This window comes from Melopsittacus undulatus, chromosome 1 (genome assembly GCF_012275295.1).
Source record: "Melopsittacus undulatus isolate bMelUnd1 chromosome 1, bMelUnd1.mat.Z, whole genome shotgun sequence".
NCBI lineage: Eukaryota > Metazoa > Chordata > Aves > Psittaciformes > Psittaculidae > Melopsittacus > Melopsittacus undulatus.
The window spans coordinates 43,560,307-43,582,250 of NC_047527.1; the positions used below are offsets into that span (position 1 = coordinate 43,560,307).

A 21,944-nucleotide genomic window follows, 5' to 3' on the forward strand; every position below is an offset into this window, starting at 1 on the left:
CTAGGAATAACTTGGATGAAGTCACGATCAGAGCCAATCCACTGGAAAAGTCATTGTTGTACGAGTCTTGAATTGCAGAGATTTGAAAATAAACTTCAAGAGAATACTTAGAAACTAATTTCATCTTAAGGGTAAGGAACCAGTATTGTGTTGCCTGGGAACCGTAAGCTGGTCATTGACGTAGGAGCAATAGTTCACAGCAGCTACAGGAGACTACTGCAATTTTACTTTTCTCAATGCAACTGCTGGCCCATGAGCATGTTCAAAAACCAATCTGGAACAGGCTGAGGTTTCTAAAAGACCAGAAGAGCAGGGATGAGAGGTTCATTCTCAACACTGCTCAAGAGAAGGAGGCAGGAAGAGTGCTCCCTTGGCAGAGCTTGGGCTCTGCTTTGCCTTGCACCAAGTCCACCTCTGCTGAGTAGGAAGTGGGTACGTGGGTATGTGGTAGCCATGGACTTCAGCAGATCACCACATACGGACTCCAGGTGAATGTCTTCTCTAATTTTAATCTCAAAATAGGGGTGGAAAAGTTTCTAATGCCCCAAAGGGCTCTTCCCTTTTACTGTTTCTGTATTCAAACACACTATTTATTTAGCTCTGGATTTTGGGGAAAAAAAAGACAAACCAGTTAAGGATTGGTAACACTGAAATTATCACATTTTTTTCCAAACGTCTTCCTCCAATAAGAGTACTAAAGAAGAAAAATACTTACCAAGTATCTCTTTTGCAGCCAAAATGAAATGGAAAAGAGATCATTAATTAAATTGTCAGTTTAATATGTATGTGGTCTAAGTAGTGCATTGGACACACTCCATTCTTAACACCCTGATTCTGCAAAAAGCATGAGAGCCTCTACACGTAAAAGGTCATCAATCTGTTTACATATGCAGAGTTACTCTTGGGTACAAATGCCTACAAACTTCAAAGCTTTGCTAAGACTTGGTGCTTAGCATTAGTTTGTCAATTTTTATATGGAAAAAAAAACCTGTATTAAACTAATCTGAGCTTTCCCAAGCTCAGTTTCATAATGGTTGATACCCAGAGTCACATTCCTCAGGTTCAGCTTGAATACCAGGCGTTCAAAACATGCTTTTCGAACATACATATACAGTGGTGTGATGTGATAAGACAAGAACAGCAGACTTTACAGTAAAGCAAAGGAAAACTCAGGTATTGACTATAAATGTATATCTTTCTGAGGCTATTTCTGAACTTCTGGAAATGAGTAAGCTTCCTGATAAAAGTAAGCTGATGATAATCAATATTCCTCAAGGAGGCAGAAAACACCTAATAGTATCAAAATATGCTATGTAATAAATACATTTTATGGCATAACAGATACCCCCAGTAATAAACCAAATTAAGTAAGAGGCATTTTCCAAAGTGCTCTGTGCTGGTCTAACCTCTCCACACTGATGTCAAAAACAATGTGCCTACAAGCCTTAGATAAAAACAAAGTCAGGCTGGTGCAGAATGCATTTGAAAGATACCTCCACGATGCACTGCCATTTGTCATCTCTGCAGTCTGAAGCTTATTTTTTGTTGCCAAGCTTATGTATAGGAAAGAAAAATGATCCCTCCATTGGTGGGGGTTGTTTCTCCATCAGGTTAATGACACCTTGATAACTGCTTCTCTAGATGAGCCTTAGATGTCTTTCTTGCTTAACTGAAAGTTCTGTGTGGCACCAGTAGAACAAAAAAACATGAGGTCTTTCTGTCTGGTACTACTCCAAGGTGGAAGAATGATGAAAAGGAAAGGCTATATAGTAATGCAGAGGTACTTGTCCCCATTTAAGCTAGCAACTAAGAAAAGGATACTGTTTTGTTGCCAAAATTCTTCCATTTAATGCACATATAAACCCCTTTCTGCTTGGATTCCTGCCCAGAGCTGTTTCTCTCAACTTCCATTATGTTTAAAAATAAAAATCACATCAGCAAGAAGATACTCTCACTGAGGTACTGTAGCATATCTCTCCCCTCAGTTAATTTATGCGAATTATGCTATAGATCATGCTATCTCCACTACTTGGATGTTTTCCACTCATGTATCATTATAGCCAATATACATGGCCAAGTTACATTGCCTTCAATCTATGAATATAGAGAAACTCTATCATAAAACAAAATAGATGTTCTCACATCCAATCGTTCTAAATTATGTCTATATAGTTAAGAAGAAAGGAAGGTGTTAATTTCACAGCAAAGAACTGGAACAGATCCTACTCAGTTATGGTACCTTCCTCTTGCCTCGCCTAAGTGCTTTTAATCCATTCACAGTAGCCCAGTTTTCACTGTTATCTTATGACATACTTCCAGGCCCCCAAGGGTGTGCAGCCAACAGGGAACAGAGGCTTCTCTTTCAGTTTCATGCTCCCTGTCTCTTCCCATTTCTTTTAAGGATGGCCAAAATCTGCCCTGTGAAATCATCACTGAGCTGCCAGCAGAGCCAGGCTTTTATACCACGCACAGCAGTGCAACAGCTCAGCAGATCCAACTCCGGATGATCTCTTCCAAAGAACATCCTCCCACTACACCTCTATAAAGAGGTGCAGGGATTTTAACTGACAGTCGAGTGCAACAAGGATTTGGCACTACATATCTGTCAGAGGCACCTTGTGTCTGAAGAGCACTCTTTTATGCCTTGAAAAAGTTCTGCTATAACCACAAAATGACCATCACCATGTTTTATAGTCAAAATATCAGGTAGGCCAGATGAACTCTCCAGTTGTTGTGCAATCCACAACAGCAGGTGGACTTGTGCCCTTAAAGATGCTACATACAAACATTCAGTACTGTCAAAACTAAATATGTATAGCAATTATAGACTGGAATAGTTCCAGCAGCCAGTAAACAGATATATAGCCTGGAAATACAATTTCAATGGATGCCGCCTGAAATGCTTCAGTCAGAGCCCCTGGAAAGATGGTTAAGAAATATATCAGGATAAAAGAAATACTTTAAAGACAGTATTTTTGGAACTTTTTTTTACGTCAATTCCTTTGTAACTTTCTTCCAAACAATGACTTAATTTTTCCTGAATTCTATGGAAAATTTAACTGGGTTTGTTTTTTTTCCTTAAAGGACCCAGAAAGCAAAGATAAACCAAATTGATAAATGAGAAAATCTGAGCAACTGCCACCAGGGGCAGTGCACATGCTTTAGAAAAAATCCCCTGGTGATGTCAAGACATATGTGCGATATACTGAAGATGAGTCACTAGATAACAAAATTAACGTTCTCAGCATGAATACATCCCAAAGTGCTGAAATTCTATGAAACTGAATGGATTTGAAGAGAATGGGGACATACCAACATTGTGTCCCACTATTTCGTTATATGCATATATCCCACTGACTCTTCCAGTGAAGTCACAGCAGAACATTTTTATGCTAAATACCCCAATCAGCAAATTTGCACTTGTGATGCATTGAGCCTGATACACCACAGCTGCCTCCCATTTTGTTCAGGGCTATAGTATCTACACTTGTTGTAAGCAACTCCTACAACAAAGCTTACTTTTTCTACAGCACACAGATACTTACACAATATGAGCCAGGTTTAGAGGTTTTTCAGGCTGGTCAGGGAACATTGGGTGCAAAGGTTCACGGCTGGAAGCACAGCTTAAAGACTTGCTAAGTGCATTAGTTAGCTTCTTAGCAGGTGATTTCTGGGAGGAACAAGGAAGGTAGAGGTAATCTGGACAAGTAAGGTGCATACTGTTTCTGCTACAGGAAGCACAAACCAACAGGAAGCTCTACAAGCTTACATATCTATTGACTGATGTTCCCCTTTGCCTCCCTCCCACCCCAACACTCTAGTAAGGCAAAGACTGCTCAGTTTGGTGGAAAGATTACTCTTACCTTCAGGTGCCTTCAGAGTAGGCTTGGAGGGAGTATATCTACATGGACAGACGCAGTTGCCATGGCTTCTTTGACATTCTGCACTAAGGTAGTATTGAATGAAGGACAGCACAAAATTAGTGTTGCCTGGATTGGAGCTGACTCATACCTCACCATCTTGGGAGTGCAAGCAGAATAAATCTGTATATGTCTGTCCATGTAGATATACTGTACGGGAACCATTCCTTTCCAGCTCTGGGCCAGGCACAAGGCTTCTATATTCCCTTTCCTTGCTACTATTTTCCTCCTCAGCTCCAGCACCCTGTACTGTTTAGCTGCTGCTATAAAACTTCTCCTCCACTTCCCATGGCTGCTGCAGCCCCTGTCACACTGGGGAGTGGGAAATTTGAGACACATGCATGGTGGGCATTGCCCTGCCATGGTGACAGCGTTCCAGGAGAGGCTGGTGTACTGTAGCTGTTGAGAAAAGATGGTGAGGCTTTGTGCAACCAGCATGTTTTCACCAGGAAATCCCATTGGCAAGTTAAAAAAAAACCCAATAAATCACTATCTTCTGCTTTTTATTTTTGCTTGGATGCTCTTTATACTTAAAACACTTTCCTATGTAAGAGCTCGGAGATCTGAAGTGCCTTTTAGGGTGTGTGAGAGATCTTCAGGGAATCCACCCCACCTCTCTGCAATTCTGCCAGTAAAATAAGGGCAGTGATCCTTGCACTGTCTCCTCCCTCCAAAACACAGTTCTACATGCTGTAATTTAAAATTCTTTCTGGAACCTAAAACGACTTGTACTATATTTGTGCACACACATCCTGCATCGACTCACGTCTGTGATCAAGATAAAAATGAAATATTTCTACTACAGAAATATGCAAAGTTCAGGCTTTTTCTTTCACACTATAAATGTGATTTCACTCTGAAATGAGAACAGTTGACTTCCACTGCACCCATGAACACCTCTAATCTGCATGTGGAGCTTGATACAGATGCGTTATAGCGAATGCTAACCAGGTTTGAACAAATGCTAATGAACACTACAGAAAGGCAATTTCAGACTTGAAATAAAACATTTGTTTCTGACAAGGAACGTTTGAAACCACCAGGCATGTAGTCAGGTTTTTGTCTTCTGCTAAGCAGAAATTTTAAGTTTTCCAGTTACTTCCTACCTATAATTACAGCCCTCTGGCTACAGCAAAAAAGGATTTTATAGCACAGACTGCTGTTAGGAATGAAGTCAGAGCTACAGAGTGGGAACTCTACTATTCAGAGACTAAACTCAAGCCATTCATGTCTATGCAACAAGTAGCAATTAGGACCCACAAAAACAATTATAGACCCAGATCTGCTGCCATGAAGCACAGGGCCGTGTGACTTGCATACAGAACAAACCACATCAGTTTAACCCTTGCATGCTCCATTAACACAAAGACAGACATTATAAAAGTCTTAAACCTAAGAAATTTGTTAAAAAGTACACACAAAGTGCTGCATGAATGTGAGTTGTTGCTTGATGCACCATTCTCCTTCTTTGTAACAATATACTTCTGTAACATTATATATTAGTTAGGATTTTTCTGCCTGCTTCTGGATTTGAACCCTGAAAGATTGGGATGCTCACTGACCAGGAGCTTCTGCTAGCAGTTTGCTCCAGTCTGTGGAAGTTTAGCCCCCAGGTCTGATGCCCTTCAGAGAAGCTGAATGTAGCTATTGATAACTTCTCTTTCAGCTTAGAAAAAGCACGGAAATATTTTGTTTAACAACAAAAAGATTGAAGTGTTTTTTTCTCTAGAGTAAACACTATCATGGATCTAAGCCTATGACCATGCTCAAATCCACAGTGCCAGGACCATCCCAAATGCTACGCATATGCTGCAGCCACTCAACTGAAAACATTGATGAGTGAGCATTAAGTATTCATCATTTCATTTACATGTAGCCAAACAGAGCAAGCCAATGATGATTTTACCGTGAGTCCTGTGGGAATGGGAGAAGCTGCTGTGAGCCTGGTGCCCTGCTGCCAGCCCCTCCTGCGCTGCCCTCGCTGCGGCACGCACCGTCACAGGTGCCCCAGATCCTCACCCAGAAAATACCATTCCCACCTCCATGCTCTCCCAAACGCTCCCAAGGCTGGAGCCTCCCTGATGGGGTGGCCAATCCCAATTGGCAGCCCTGCTCCCAGCCTCCCTGTGCCGGATGGCTGCCTGGAGCTGCGGCCAGGGTCTTCTCTGCTGGCTGGAGGGCAAAGCAGTCTGCAGCAAGGCATGAGCCTTCCCTTACCCATGACGTGTACTCTTTCATTTGGTGCTGGTTGCTGTGGGAACCGCTGGCATGGCCCCTCCAGAAGCAGTCCTGACAGAGCTGGTAATTGTGACACTGCTGGCAGCGGTAGCGAAACCCCATCATGCTCTCGCTGTGGCAGTAGGAACACTCGACGGGATGGAAGACTGCACAGGAGAAAGAGGCACTGAGCCATAAACCAAAGCAGAGAAACCCCCCGCAAAATTTTACAAAGCCCTGAACTGAAGGGTGAATCCCTTCTTTGTTTCTAGATGCTGCCCACAGCTTTGACCTGTGAAAACTTGAGTAGCTGCCCAGCAACCTGTGCTAAGCCCAGGCAACACTTCCTTCACTAGGCATCAAACCCTTCATCACTTCTGAGCTGATGCCTGCACCTCCTGCTCACAGTTGTGACAGATGTGTTCAGTGTCGAACAGAATACAAGATAAAGGAAATTCATATGTGGGAAAATCCACTGTGCCCTTCAGCTGCATTACTAGGGGAAGCTGAGTGTTTTGCTGTGCTGTGAGGAGCTAAAGCGATGTGCCTTGGAGAAGTCAAACTCAGCTCTCTGATTACGGGAAGCACAGAAGTGTACTTAGGCATGTCACTATCTCTTAATTACTGCCGTCTCATCTGTACAACTGGCAGCATTTAGCTACCTATATAAGGAGCTGAACACTTAGCTTTGGAAGCCCATATTAGGAAAGCCGGCCATTGAAAGGACCCATGTGGTCCTGTTCTCTGTTCCGTTCAGAAGCAGAGAGTAACAAAGATGCAAGTCACTGAGCATGCTAAGGCATCAATCAAGACATTCTGAAGCTCCTTCCTGGCAATAGTGCAATTTCAGTTCCTCTCTCCTTACAGCATGTACCCAATTTAACACGGGGTACTGAACATTTCCTTGTTCCCAGGCACCTTCTGCTCTCCTGTCATAAGGTTCAGTCTGGAGGATTTGGATCAGTGCTGAGTGCGTCAGGGTTTTAATTCCTTGCCAGAATTTCGCAGCAGGAAGGGTTAGTGCTCTAGCCTGAGAAACTGGGTGAAGCTGGTGAGGGACAGGGATGTGATGACAAGAGCTGGAGGAAGGTGGGGTACATAGGAGGCTTTGTGGCCAGGTAGAACTTAGGAACATCTTATTAACCATGTTGGTGACGAGGGATTTATTTAGTACAAGAAGACTTATGACTTCCTCCTCTTTGTATCATCAAAAAATGGCTGCACACCTCCCCTTCCACCAACCCCATCTTCTCTTTGGAAATATGGTATAAATACTTTATTGCCTAACAGGGTGAGTATTTATGATCTTTTCTTCTTCCTGCTTCCCCCCCACACTTTTTCCTGCAGCATCCCAGAGCTTCACTTATGCTAGAGTTAAACCATCAAGGGAGCCACAACACAGGAAAACAACACAAGACTCTTACCTAACACCCTCTGAGGCAAAATACTGGGCTGGGAAATTGCTTACAGAAAAAATCTATTTATCTTACTCAATTAATAGTCCAATTTTTTTGTACAGACTTCCTGCACTTTTAAATCTTCCTTTTCCGAGATTGAAAGTGTTAGGATAATAGCTGTCAGCTTCATTACATCCTGATGATCATGAGCAAGAAATGACACATTAGGAACAAGTACATCCAGATAAATAAGGCCGTAAAATGGCATTTCTTGTCTCACGGTAGGGTTTTTTTTTCTGTTTAATATTGTCAATGCTGGTCCTTCTGGATAGCAAAAGATGGCTGCATCTGAACTGGGGAACTTTTCCAGAACTACACAAGGAACAGTACAGGTTTTGAGCTGCAATTTGGTGGTGCACAGAGTGAGGTGAGCTGAGATGCACAAGCTTTCTAGCTCTGCCTCTGCACTTTCGGTGTGGCAGCACCTTCCACAGAAGCACTTGTATGAGGGGTTTGGCTGGAGGACTACACCTATGAGTCTGCAAACTTTTCCTCAGGTGCTCAGAGCTGGAAGGCTGAGAAAGATACTATTGCCCAGGGACATGTCTTCTAATCTGTGGTCTGGTCATTCTGGGCTAAGACAACCCCTGAGGAGCAAGAGGCATCTCACAGTTGAAACCTCATCTTCCACACGAGCAAAGGATAAGGACAAATACAGAATTTCCTTTTTAAGAGTATATCATCTGACAGTGCAGACTTAGGAGGAGATCCTCCATAATGACCTCTTGGCTGGTATTTTGCACTGCACTGGACCTCTCCTGCCAAGAATACTGCATGAACGGAAACTGCCAAGCTGTTCCTTCTCTGCTGCCATATGTCATAGCTAATAAAAGTTGTGGCCTTGACAGTTTATCAAATGTAAGCGTGTGAATGGAGCAGGTCCTATTACTCTTTGCTTATCCACAGCACAGGAAGAGAGGACATGTCAGGATAATTTCCTGAAATGAAACCAAATTTCTGGCTCAATGACCAAGAGGATTCTTAAAATACTTTACTAGTGACTGTAAGAAGAGCACATGGAGCCAATGAACCCAGCACAGTAGCTCCTGCAAAACCATCTACAGAGTGAGAAAAACATCACACAGAAGTTTACTCTTGTAACTGTTTTTTGGCAGCAGCTCTTACTTACCATTTTCAACATTTGCCAGTCGATGCAGAAGTGGTAACCACACTAGACACTGTGGTGGGGGATCAGACATAAGAGTATCCAAGAAAGTGTTTAATGTGACTTTTTTCTGCTCAAACAAGAAAATAAACATAAAAACCCCATAATCAGTAATGAGACATATCAAAATTATTTTATCTTGTCCCTACAGAAACATTTTGGAAGGAGTTCCAGACAGAGTCTGTTTCCAGTCCTGGCTTACTAAAAAGAACATGAGGTAAAAGCAAACCTTTTCTGGACTATGTATACTGCTGATGAATGGGTTGGATACACCTAGCTCCCACTCTCTTCAAGACTATCGTCTAAAATCAATGCCTGAAGATGCTTTGTGAATAAGGTTGACATTCAGCTCCCCATGTTTTCATGTGTTTTCAGTTACCACATAATGTGTACAAGTGCACGCAGGGTTTCACTGTATATTACCAATTTTCATATGAAAAGTCACTACAGAGAATGACCGATGGTTCTCCAACGAAGAAAATGAAAGAAAATAATGACAAGGGAGTACAATTTCAAACCAAATATAGGGTATGGACAGACCATCACTGGTAACTGTGCTACTGTAATTTAAGAAACTATGCTTGTCTGTTGAGTGATAGCAACTATAATATATAACTAAACTATAGTACTTATAGTATGAAGTATAACTAAATGTGTGAGGTCTGATTGTGGCATGTTGTATTTGCTTGTATAACTTATAGTATAAACTATATATAAATATATATATAAACTATAAACTATAGTACTTATAGTATAAACTATAACTAAATACGTGAGGTCTGATTGTGGCGTGCTGTATTTGCATACATGCAGGGACTGCAACTGTTCCTAAGCACTCCACACCTGTAAGCACTCCAAGATCCCTTTTATCTTTCAAAGAGATTTAAACTCTAAAATATACATGTTGATTTTAAAAATGTAATCTAGGGCCTTAAGTTTCTGAGGCGTCTGGAAAAAGTCATCACAAATCTTAGTTCACATGGTTTTTTTCAGAGCTATAGGCCTGAGATACCTCCACCATAAATACCTGCTCTTTCCGATGAAGTATATGGGTTACCTAAGTGTTTATTAAAATACAGACCTACTGGGTTGTCAAGGACAGAGAGTCCTCAAGAAATCAGCAACTGAGAATGCCTTTAAAATAAAATTGAGATGCATAATTATTGAGCCCTGTTGAGAATGTGTTTAGATGTAATTTATAGACACGCATATTTAAGTAGCATCCCCATATCCAAAGGGATTGCTAAATTTTCATATCTTATTGCATAAGCTACTGCTTTAACTTGCTAAAGAACTGTGGCTACCCCATGAGGAAGCAAAACAGCAGCTATGCAGTGGCATGTATCATCTCAGTGTGTTTCAGAATGCTTCTAAGAGCTGAGATTTCCAGATGGAGTATCTGTGCCTTATTTATATACAATTGCCACCAGATGAAAGAAAATCACTATTTCTCTTATACACTGAGTGATCAATGCAAAACACCTCACTCTCTAACAGTCTCAGGGCAGAAATATTGCAAAATACTGGGAAATGTATAAAGATATTTGTCCCAGGAGAAAATATTCAGGCTAGTTGTGAAAATGGTCTTGATTCTTTAATGAACAGAAATAGCCAGAATATGAGCTCTGAATCTCACTGAAATACTATCTTTTCCCACAATACCTGCAGTATGAAAGTTCAATCAGCTACTACCTGCTTGTTGTATGAATGATCTCCCACCCATGGAGAGTGGATAATCACTTCCCAAAGAGGCATCCTATGCTGTAAGCATCAGCCCACAGGAAAGGATCTTTCTTTTGGGGACTGCCTATGAAATTTGTCCTAGCGTTGCTGACCAATGCCCGCAGCAAACGTCTGTGCCGTCTGCATCAGAAATGAGAATGGGAGGAAAAAAAGCAGAATGAAGTCTAGGAAAGAAGGGTCCTCCAGGGACCCATACTGCAGAGCTGAGTATCCCTGAGTCTTCCCTCTGTGCCCGAAGGCAGATAAGTTGGCAGCAAACACACAACTGGTCTAAACATGCAAAAATAGAGGGGAGACAAGAACAGCTTTTCCACAGTACGGTAGGCTTTTGAGTGCTGCTATAATTTAAATCCTGATTTGCACCAAGTAAAGCAACTTAGCTTCACTGACAGCTTTCTGGGTGAACCCTTCTGGTGGTCACTGATTTTATGCATTAGAGAGAACCGTACCCCTAAAAGGACACCAGCAGAGCAATTTCCATACATTTTACCAGGTGTATTTTCCTTCTGCAGTTTTTTTTCTGCTGCTGGGAAAGTTGAAACTGAAAGCTGTTTCTAAATACATGTTACATGCAGATGGAGTCTAGGTTTGTGGAATAACACTTAGCCAAGTGCTAAGAAAATGAAGTTAGCGTCTATCTTTTCAGTTTGGGATAAAAAAAGAGAAGTAAGAAAGGGTTTTTATAATAATAACATCAGATATTAACACAAATACCGTACGACATCACATTAATCCCTAAGGGGTGGCAATGAAACTTTCTGAGCCAAAGATTGGTGTTCTGAAACATTAAGTCACTTGCTCTGGCAACTCTGTTCCATAAATTTGCTGATGAGGAAACACTGTTCCCATTTTGAATAGCCATTCAACCTAGCAGGGCTTCAGAGATGGAGGAAAACCCAGGGTCTGATTAAATAAACTTGTATAACAGGGAATAATAAAACATTTCTGCAACAGGTAAAGTCCTTTCAGATGCAAACTGAAATGGATTTGACACTGTGAGCAGATCATTCCAAGAATCTTTTTCCTTCCCTGAAATTGAGGAAGCTATGTATCAGGGGGCTGAAAGGTAAGCAAAAGTGAGTTCCATACTGAGAACAACAGAGAGACAGCCAAACTCATCCCAAGGTATTAACTTCTGATAATGCTAAGTGAAACAATAAGAGAGAGAAAGAACAGCCTAGTGTGTGACTACGACTGTAAATATAATTTATCATAGAGCCATTGGGATTATGTTGAGTCTCATTTCGAAACTCTGGTTCACCCCTACTGAGGATGTTATGAGAATTACATAGTCAATTTAAGTGAAATATTAGACTAGTTTCATAAGAGTACCTGGCTGCCTAGAGATGCAGAACAGCAGCTTTTTAATCTGCTGTGTACCTACATCAGTCAGAGACCTAACTCCTGTTAGCTTTAAGTGGAGACAGTGAAGTAAACCACCTGATGCCTGTTTGGAGACTTTGTTTCTTAAGGTGCCTTAGTACATCTGGTCCACTCGTCTGGATGCCAAGTCAATGAAAGTGCCATTTCTGATGGCTGCTTATGAGGCCTGAATGACACTATTTCAAGAAAATAAATTGCTTTTACAATCTTTAATAATAGCATATCCAACATGCACAGAACCAATGACAGAATGGTTGTGGTTGGAAGGGACGTCTGGAGATCATCTTGTCCAACCCCTTGCTAAAGCACAGGATGGAGTCCAGGTGATTTTTTACTATCTCCAGAAAGGAAGACTCCACAGCCTATCTGGGCAGCCTGTTCCAGTGCTCTGTCACCCTCAAAGTAAAGGAGTTTTCCTCATATTCAGATGGAACTTCTTGTGTTTCAGTTTGTGCTCATTGCTCCTTACGCTTTTGCTGAGCAGCACTGAAGAGTCTGGCTCCATTCTTTTAACAATTGCCAATAACATATCTGTATGCGTCAGTAAGACCCCCTCTCAGTTGACTCTTCTAAGAGCTAAACAGCCCCAGCTCTCTTAGCTTTTCCTCCTAAGAGAGCTGCTCTAAGTCCCCTCATCACCTTCATTGCCCTCTGCTGGACCCTCTCTAGTAGCTACTTGTCTTTCCTGAAATAGGAGCCCAGAACCAGACCCTGTACTCCAGATGTGGCCTCACCAGGGCAGAGTAGAAGGGGACATGATCACCCCACTTGACCTGCTGGTCACAGTCTTTTTAATTGCACCTCAGGACACCACTGGCCTTCTTGGCCATGAGGGCACATTGCTGGCTGATGGTTAACTTGCTGTCCACCAGGACTACCAGGTCCTTTTCTGCAGAGCTGTTTTCCAGAAGGTCAACCCCTAACCTCTACTGGTGCATGGGGTTGTTATTCTGCCCCAGGTGCAGGACCCTACACTTCATTAAGTTTCTCTCTGCCCAACTCTCTAGCCTGCCCAGCTCTTGCTGAATGGCAGCACAGCCTCCACGTGTATCAGCCACTCCTCCCAGTTCTGTGTTAACAGCAAACTTGCTGATAACACTCAATCCCTTCATTCAGTCCCTCATGAATAAGTTGAACAAAACTGGGCCCAATACTGATCCCTGTGGAACACTGCTAGCTACAGCCTCCAACTAGACTCTGTGCTGCTGATATCAATCCTCTGAGCTCTGCCATTCATCCAGTTCTCAATTAATTTCACTGTCTTCTCATTTAACCCACACTTCCTCAGCTTACCTATGACGCTGTGATAGAAGACAGTGTCAAAATCCTTGGTGAAGTCAAGGGAGACAACATCCAATGCTCTCCTCTCATCTACCTAGCCAGTCATTCCATCACAGAAGGCTACCAAATTGGTCCAACAGGATTTCCATTCCCCCTTGATGAACCCATGTTGTCTACTCCTGATAACCTTCTTTTTCTTCACATGCAAAGCCTGAACACACTTTTGCTGTGCAATAGCACTCTATTATTGTTTTAAACACAAAACTACTAAAAGTCACTTCACTATGTAAATCCTTCAACAGAAGATGAAATGCTGTTGTAAGACTGCCTCTGCGAAACAAGAATAGTTTCATATATGCAAACATTACCATTTAAAATTATTTAGGAGATGATTACATAGATGAATTTTAACAATGCCCTTCAGTTGACTGGAGTACTTATTGATTAGTCATGAAACTGAGGGTAAACAAAGTATTAGACTATTTTGCATGAAAATGACACTATTCCTGCTCAATTCAACTCATTTATTCATCAGTATTCAGTTTGTGAAAGATAAAGAGAAGTAAAATTCCACTTTATTTCTATCATTTTCCCAGTTTCACTGTCTTCCCTTACTTTATATTTATGGAATTATATAGTGTGATGTGTGGCAAAAACCAAGGGAATTCTCTCTTTCTGCACTGGAGAGGTGGTCAACCAGCCCCAATTATGGGATCTTTTGAAGAGCTAGATATTAGGTGCAGCCAATATACTGTACTCAGTGCACCTACAGTCTGGTTAGTTGTGGAAAAATCTCATCTTTTCTTCAGGATTAATTCATTGCTTTCCAGACCCTATCTCACTGATGTCATCTGTAAGAGACTAGGGATATTCTAATACACTACTGACTCCCATTTTCAATAAAGGATTAAGGCAACTTTGTTCTCACTTCTAAAATTCTTATGTGTGTATACCATTACTTGGAAAACATGTACTTTGATTTTTCAGCAGGAGTTGAGCTTTGTGTGGTGAATACATACTCATATATGTCTCACACAGTCATATATCACTATATGTTCATGTAGTCTTGTATGTGCTTATAGTAATAACAACTAACTGAAGTGGAGGATTTGCATGTCTTGGGGTATTTATATCATCTAAATGTATTTACCTTAGGTGCTTAATCTAGGAAGTTAGTTTCCTCAGGCCAATTTTGGAACATGTCAGTTAAGATGCTGCTCTGAATCACTTTCTGAATAAGCCTCTCTTTCATTCATGGTTATATGGGGAACATATAGAGATTAGCTTCCAATTGAAAGCACCTAACCTACGTGCTAGAGATAAGGAAAGCATTCCCTCCACCCAGCCATGCATTTCCTGGGTGAATATGCACATATATGTAAGAGAGGAAGAAAGTCTTGGCCTGCTCAGAAGGGTGACTGAGATCCTGTGTCTAGGATGCTCACTCTTCATTTACCTGTTGTGAGAAACAGGATTTTGCTGATTGCTCAGTATAACCAAATGAAGGCCCTTCGAAAACAGCTGTGGGCAGCTTGAGAACCTCCCGCAGAAACATGTCGTATCTGCCATAAACCATCACTCCACTGGAGTCGGAAATCATTGAGAAAATATCTGAAGGGGGAAAAGACAAGGAAAAGACACAGCAACTTCAGTGAGAGCTACAGATTTGGTCTGAATTCAGTATCATCTCACTTGAACCACAAGTGCTAAACAACATGTTCTGCTTATGAAAACCTCCACTATTACTGCATCTTGAATTATAACCCTTCTCAATAGAAAACAAAAAGAATAATTTACATATAAAGCAGCTGATTTAGATACTAAAATATTCATTTTTTGGTTTGTTTTCATTGTGTGTGGTCATTTTTTTAAGCAAAGTCTGATACATGGCATGAAGCAGTAATTTAATCAGATAAGAAGGATCTAATTTGACAAGATACACAATATCAGCTTTTTTCCCACTGCCAGCTTACCATGTCAAACCTAAACCTTGACAATGAGACAATTAAGTCAGTTACTGTTTTGGAGACACAAAGCACTGAAGGTCTTTCAAATGCATTACTTTTCGCTCTTCTCCATTTTTTTCTCTTTTGGTCATGTGTAAAAATACTGTAGAGATGCATGTTTCTCAGCCTTCACTTTTCCCCTTGTTTAAACTTATCCTAAGCTTACCAGGGGATCACAGACTAAGGAACATTTATCATTTTTCAGGCTGTCATGTCAGCTACTTCATTCATAAGGAACGTGGAAAGGAAATTCTGACAACAGGACCCTGGGAGTGCTGATTTGAAAAATCAGCATTGTACTCTAGCTTTCCGCTGGATGGACCCTGCTTCTATTCTTAAAGGAGCCTAGGGAACTGTGTTCAATTTATACTTTGGCATTTAAGTCCAGTCTGTATTTGAGTTTTGACACAGAAATAATATACTAAAATATGGCACCAAATCTGGAAGATTAAATAAATTCCTGTGATTTCTACTTGTCTAATCAACAACAGTTTGTAAAGTCAGTTTTCTTTGGCTGTGTGGTACAGGGCTCAGAGGAAACTGAAGGCTGACATTAATCTTTTGGTCAAAAAGTCAAACCGGTTTTCTGGACTTCAGCTATAGATATCATAGCACTAAACAGAAAGACTTTCATTGCAGCTACAAGTAAACTGTGCTTTAACTATTGGGGAACTGGGAATAAATCCCATGAAATGAGAATCCGTTCTCCAAAATACATGGCATTAATATATGTGCTATGGGAAAAAATATAAATAGCACATAAATATATTGTACTTCTAAGTGTGAAATGAGAGAGATGTTATTAAAAAAGTCTGAAGAAATTGCTAAATGATGCTTCAAGATGTTGAACATTTGAGGCACTTACCTGTACTCTGAATTCAATCATCCCAAAGAAAAAACCTAAACCCCACCAATCAGAACCTCAGTATATGCAATTTGGCTTCAAAAATATGAAGTCTGGTGTGAAGTTCATCCAAACATTTAGCAGGATTTACTTGGAGATATACACAGTGCAAATCCAAAACCCAGCCATGAAACTACAACTTATCCTGATTCCCTCTTTTCTTAACTGTACTGTTATTTCTCCAAGTACAACAATGATTAACAAGTAAAAAACATCACCCAAAAGACTTACATCTTAATTTGTCCATGATTTTTCCTCCACAGAGAGTTGCCAAGGCCATTTTGACAGCAAAAACAGAAATTTTACCATGTCCTTCCCTGTTCAAAAATAAAGAGTAGACATATTTAATATATCCATTTTACAATATGCACCTATTTCCTTTTAAAATGCATGTAATTGACATCACATATTGTAATGCACACTGTAAGTGGATTGACATACAAAGAAATAAGAGTTTAAAATCAGTTTGTTTTGTGGGAACACACATCAGCACATAGTCCTGTAAAGATCTCTGGACAGATTTATTATGTATATGAAGCTCAGTATTAAACTGCTTACCTCATTATACACTAAGGTGATGACTACTACTGCTGCTTGTGCTAAAGTAGCACTGGAAGGCACCTGTCACACTCATGCTGTCCCTGTCCTTTGCCCCTAGAAGACTGCAAAAAGGAACACTAGGTGCAAAAGTCAAATGATTGACATGACATATTTAACCTGTTAATAAGGCCTGACAATTGCTTTTTAAATGATACACCTGCACCCCCAAGAACCTTTAAGAGGGGAATATACCTGCATCCAGAATGAGCAAAGGGCATTTCTTGTGATATACAGAAGAGTCCCTGGTTTGTTCAAGTTGACGTTATGCCTGGATTTCTCTTTTCAACTTAAAATGCGTAATGCTGTTACATGTCAAATGCACACAGGAGTATGCCTTGGGGTAAAAAGATCTATTTTTTTTCTGTAAATCCAGTCACTTTCAGGTAAAAATAAGAGGCTTCTTTTTTTAACCCCCTGCAAGGATCAGACCATTCGATGTGCTCTTAGGATGCTGTGTTCACCTTTAACATGCTGCCACGTCTTCCTTCAACTGTTCTGAAGCACTCAGTGGCTTAACTGCATTGATCCTCTTGCTATCCTCATTCTCCCTCTACAGTCAGAACAGTCCCCAGTGATTACTTGTCATTATAGAAACCCTGGCATACTCAAGCTGAGTGAGTAATACATGGCTTCACACATCACAAGGCACACTTAGCTCTTAAAACACCTGTCCTCCCAGTTTAGGCAGAACTAAGTCCAGTGTTGACAGGAATGGCAGAACAAAAATGCTGTAGTGTCCAGTCCCTTAACAAAGAGGAGAATGAACATGCTTTTTAAAAGTTCATCTGCTTTTTAATATCCCTTTTTTGGCATCCAAATTGTGAAATGAGTTTCTTCTTTGAATTCTCAGAGTCTTACTAGAAGGCAGTAAGAATCCACAGTTTCACTGAAGCAACTTTTGTCTGTCATCCAATCTCCTTAGCATTATTTGATAGCCTGTTTAATGGCATCAGTGAGAACACGTCATCATGCTTTAAAAAAAGAGACAGTCAACCAGTATTTATGAGCTCAGCAAAATGGCACCCATGTCTCCTTCTAAATTCTACTGATAGGGCTAATGAGGGGAACAGATAATAAAGCTTTGTGTCACTTTTTGGAAGTAGAGCTTGTGACCTTCAGTCTGTATCAGGGAACATTATGTTTGTAAGAGACTTCCTGGTAAAATACATATAATTCTGTCTTATATGAAATAGTCAAACTGCATTGGCAATAGCAATACATTAGAATACAGAAATTTAGCTCTTTATCAATGTTTCTGAAATGACTCTGTTGATTGCCACTCATAATTCTAATGAAGAAAATCAGTACTAAAATATAAACTGATTCTGGAGAGCAAAGAGCCTGTGACTTTCTCTGCTCACCACAAAACAGACTAATACAGTAACAGACACATAATAGCCATTAATGGTATACTCACATCAGTACGTTAAAGCACGCTACATGCTTCACCCCTATCTTCATTAAGTACTCAAGACATCAGAAAATGAGTCAGTTCCCTAAGCTTGGCTAGTTAATCTTTAAAGTTTGGTGAACTGGATTTAGTTCTGCATCAATGTAACCCATGATTCTAAGTATTAATTCTAAATATTATTTACACTCATTTAAAATTCTGGCTTTTGTCAGAAAATTAGCTAGAGATACAGACAAAAAGAAACAATTTCACTCTTTACTATGTTCTTTAATGCTGCTTTTCATGCACATTTTCTTTCTCATTACATTGTGTTCTCTTTGACTGGCTTCATAAGATCAAAACCACAGTATACAAGTTGCCAGTCTTCTGTATTTCTGTTGACTGGATTCTAATTTGTGTAAACCAGGACCTAGCACTGCTATGGCTGAGATTTTGGTCTTTTTTATTCTTTTTGTGTGTGCTGCCCTTTGGACCTTTGGGAGCTTTTCTGCACTGTTTCACCATGAGGCTTTCACCTGCCTTTAGAAGAGTTGTTATACTTTAGGAAAATAAATGCTAAGTGGAAGCAACAGTGTTATTAAGAAGCTATAGAAGAACTAGAGTTAAAAATAAGGCCCATATGGAAGTGCTTCAGATTTAGATTATTTTTCCCAGTAGGTTTAGTTACATTTACTATTAGGATTACACTTTTGAATGGCAGACACATATCAACTGCCCTGCAGCTTTCCACCCCAAGGCCATCGGCTTTTCCCATACTCAGACAGTTAAGGAACCCAAACAGAAAAAGAAAAGATTTCATTTATCTCTTCAGTCTCTCAATTTGAGTTGATTAGTTTTGACACTGCATTTTGTATCAGTCATTTGTATTCATAAAAGCATCACTGGAGCCAGTATAAATTCAATTTGCCCTCCAAATACATATATCTGTCTGTGTGTGCGCACATATACACATATGCATATATAAATATATATGACTGATGAACAGACAGGATAATGGGGTTTATGACTTGCCAATATCATCTGGATCCAGAAGTGCCCTAAGCTATATCTAAGCAGCACAGATGCCCCTGACTGGCAGCACTGGGGTGCATTGGGTTTGCTGTGTAAAAGCAAATGCTGAAGCAGTGGCTTACAGCAGCATGAAGATCTCTATTAAAGTCAGTGCTCCCTGAAAAAAGCTTTAGGCTGGTTAATGCAAAGAGTGATATATTTTACCGTTGGAAATAAGAGAAGTCAGAAAATATTTTGATTTTTTACAGCACCTCTCTTACTGAGGTTACTCTTCAGATCCCTGTGGAAAAGCATTAGAAGCATAAATGATGGCAAAAGCAAATCTGGATGGTGATGTGCACTTAGCAACAACACAGAATGGAGTACTTAGGAAAGGGAATGATGACTAGGACCTAAGGTTATCTCCTGCTGCTTGGAGAAAAAAAGGGCAAAAAATAGTACATGCTTTTAAACACCAGAGCAGATCAGGTTTCCTCTTCAAATGCATGGCTGCAAAGAGAGATGGGCTTCCCTCATAGCAAGGAAGCCCCATGACTGCCTGATAAAACCCAAAGACCATATAAGGCTAAGTCCAGCTCCAGGGCCCAAATTTGCCTTCCTGGTCAGCAAGGAGAGTGGTATCAAACGGATGACAATGTGTCAGGATCTGTAGCAACAGTCATACCAAGGCAGCTAGTGCTGGGGAAAGCTATAAAGAAATATCACAGTTTTCGAAACAGCAAATGTGTCCCATGAAATGGACACCAAGAAAATATGATTTGTCTCATTAACCATGCATGAAGTGGTGCTCCCCCAGTGCTTTAAGTTATCTTTTCTGAAGCTAATGAAATTTCTATGGTTACTTGTGGGCCTCCCACTGCCCACCTGAATAAAGGGCAGCCAATTCCAAAATGTCAAAGGCTGCAATTACAAAGCCACATCTTCACAAATGGGTTTCAGATAGGAAATTTTATTGGAATTAAGCAAATTTCCTTCATTTAGGAGAGCAAAATACATAATGACCAAAATTCTGAAATATATTTTTTTTGCTGGACTTCCTTCATAAAACTACCTGGCCTGTACGGCTTTCAGTGATCAGCCAAGGTGGAAAAGAGAGGGAATTAAACACTTGACAGCTCTGAATGGATGGGTGAGAAAGAAGTTATACTGCCAAACCAGATACAGAACATCTTCATGTATTGAACTCAGTATGATTCAAATGTGCATTTGATTAAACAAGGGTGTGAGTATTTCCTCTTTTCTTTGTTGAAGTCAAGCTCCTCCAGCCAAACTGAGTTTGTTTCCTAGCTTAGATCTCACAGTTCCATTCACAGGACAGGTTTGTCAGGGGGACAGAGAAAAAATGTCTGTTTTCTTGTCAGGTAAACTCACAGCAGGAGTAGCTGTACTGCAATACTGAGTCAGTGCTGAAGATGATGTAGCACAGAATATTTTACAGTCTGTTTAGAAAGAGTCTTTCTGGGAACAGCTTGATCGAATGAGGCTGATGTTCCACCCAGCCCCCTAGGCTTTGACACTGGCCTGGGATGAATTTTTCAGAGAGGTTTGAACTTGTCATCTTTCTATAGTACTCATGTGAAGGAAGCTGTTATTTAATAAAGCCAGTTAATCACTTTAGACCTTGAAGCAAAAGCTACTGCCCAGTTTTAATATGCAGTTAAAAATGCAAATCAGGCATGGTTTTGTCCAGTTTAAAGTCTGACCACCTCATCCTGCTCACTTGTTGTGTGGTCCTCTACCACATGGTGCTGACTTTCACACATTAATGGCAAATTACTTGGAGCAGCACTTCTGTTTGTGTATTTTGACTGCACTGACTTGCAGTTTTAGAAGGCTGCGCTTTAGTTTTAGCTTGGCGTGAAGGAGCATCACACCCAGTGAGTGTCATGGGAAATCTTACACGCTATAATTTTTCCCCACGTTCTCCTCCCTTCAGGGTTAAGCAGGCTAATGAATCCCCAAGGCTGTGGAAAATACATATAAAAACTGGGAAGAAAGCTCAGCACAGGCAGTGGGCAAGCTGGCCCACACACCGTGGCATTGCACTGTGGTTCCTCTTACATTTTGCTAGTCAGGTTCTAACTCCTGAGAAGACATATTTGTTGCAGGCCTAGGGAAATACTCCCTGAGAGAAACCTGCCAGGTTTTCAGCAGGCTATAAATGAAGGAAGAAGCTCTGTTTAAAACACAGTACACGTGGGGCAGTATATATTTAACTAGAACTAAATAAATGAGACAGTGGTAGGATTATTAGATTATAAATTACACACTAACTTTTCCCCATGGTCCTTTCATATACATTAAGTAGGAGAATCCACTTCTCCACTCGCTTTCTTTGCATTTCAAATGAGTCATGAGAAACTGTACAACCTTTTCTGGATGTACCCACATAACAGCAGGAACAGCCATGGCTCTGTGTAGTCACAAACACCAAAAACATCTCTGATCACTTAGAACAGCCTTCTCATCTATACAGAACAGGTATTTGGTCTCGATCAACTGTTTTAGTCTTAAAAGCTGTTCTGGTGGTTTTTTTCAGGGTTTTTTGTTGTTGTCTGCATTCATAGACTCAAATGTGATCATATTAATATTCATTCATAAACACGAAAAATAATTCCTCAGTAGCCACCTAGAAATCTGTACAGCATTTCTGCAGGCCAACTGTTTCCTTAAAACACAAGATATGGAGTGAACCCAGACCAAAGATAACAGGAGTATTTTAGGGGTGACTGTCATGATTTCAGCATGATTCATTCAGCTAGTAACCTCCCTTTTTCATCAGAAAAGACTGCAGGCAATTTAGTTTAACTGTCCAGTTCCTATAAATGGGGGGAGAATAAGACTTC

The 21,944-nt window shown here is 40.6% G+C and overlaps 1 protein-coding gene across 6 annotated transcripts in view; it reads right to left on the bottom strand.

Moving 5' to 3' along the window:
• The window catches only part of DTNA (dystrobrevin alpha), a 229,615-nt gene that overhangs the window by 46,495 nt on the left and 161,176 nt on the right, over window positions 1–21,944 (bottom strand). For all 6 annotated transcript variants that reach the window (XM_034060178.1, XM_031052812.2, XM_031052814.2 and 3 more), the window contains 5 exons: window positions 16,308–16,393; window positions 14,623–14,777; window positions 8,724–8,829; window positions 6,138–6,304; window positions 3,546–3,670 (listed from right to left, as the gene is read on the bottom strand). In XM_034060178.1, the coding sequence (XP_033916069.1) occupies window positions 3,546–3,670; window positions 6,138–6,304; window positions 8,724–8,829; window positions 14,623–14,777; window positions 16,308–16,393 (639 nt within the window). The remainder of the gene's footprint in view (window positions 1–3,545; window positions 3,671–6,137; window positions 6,305–8,723; window positions 8,830–14,622; window positions 14,778–16,307; window positions 16,394–21,944) is intronic.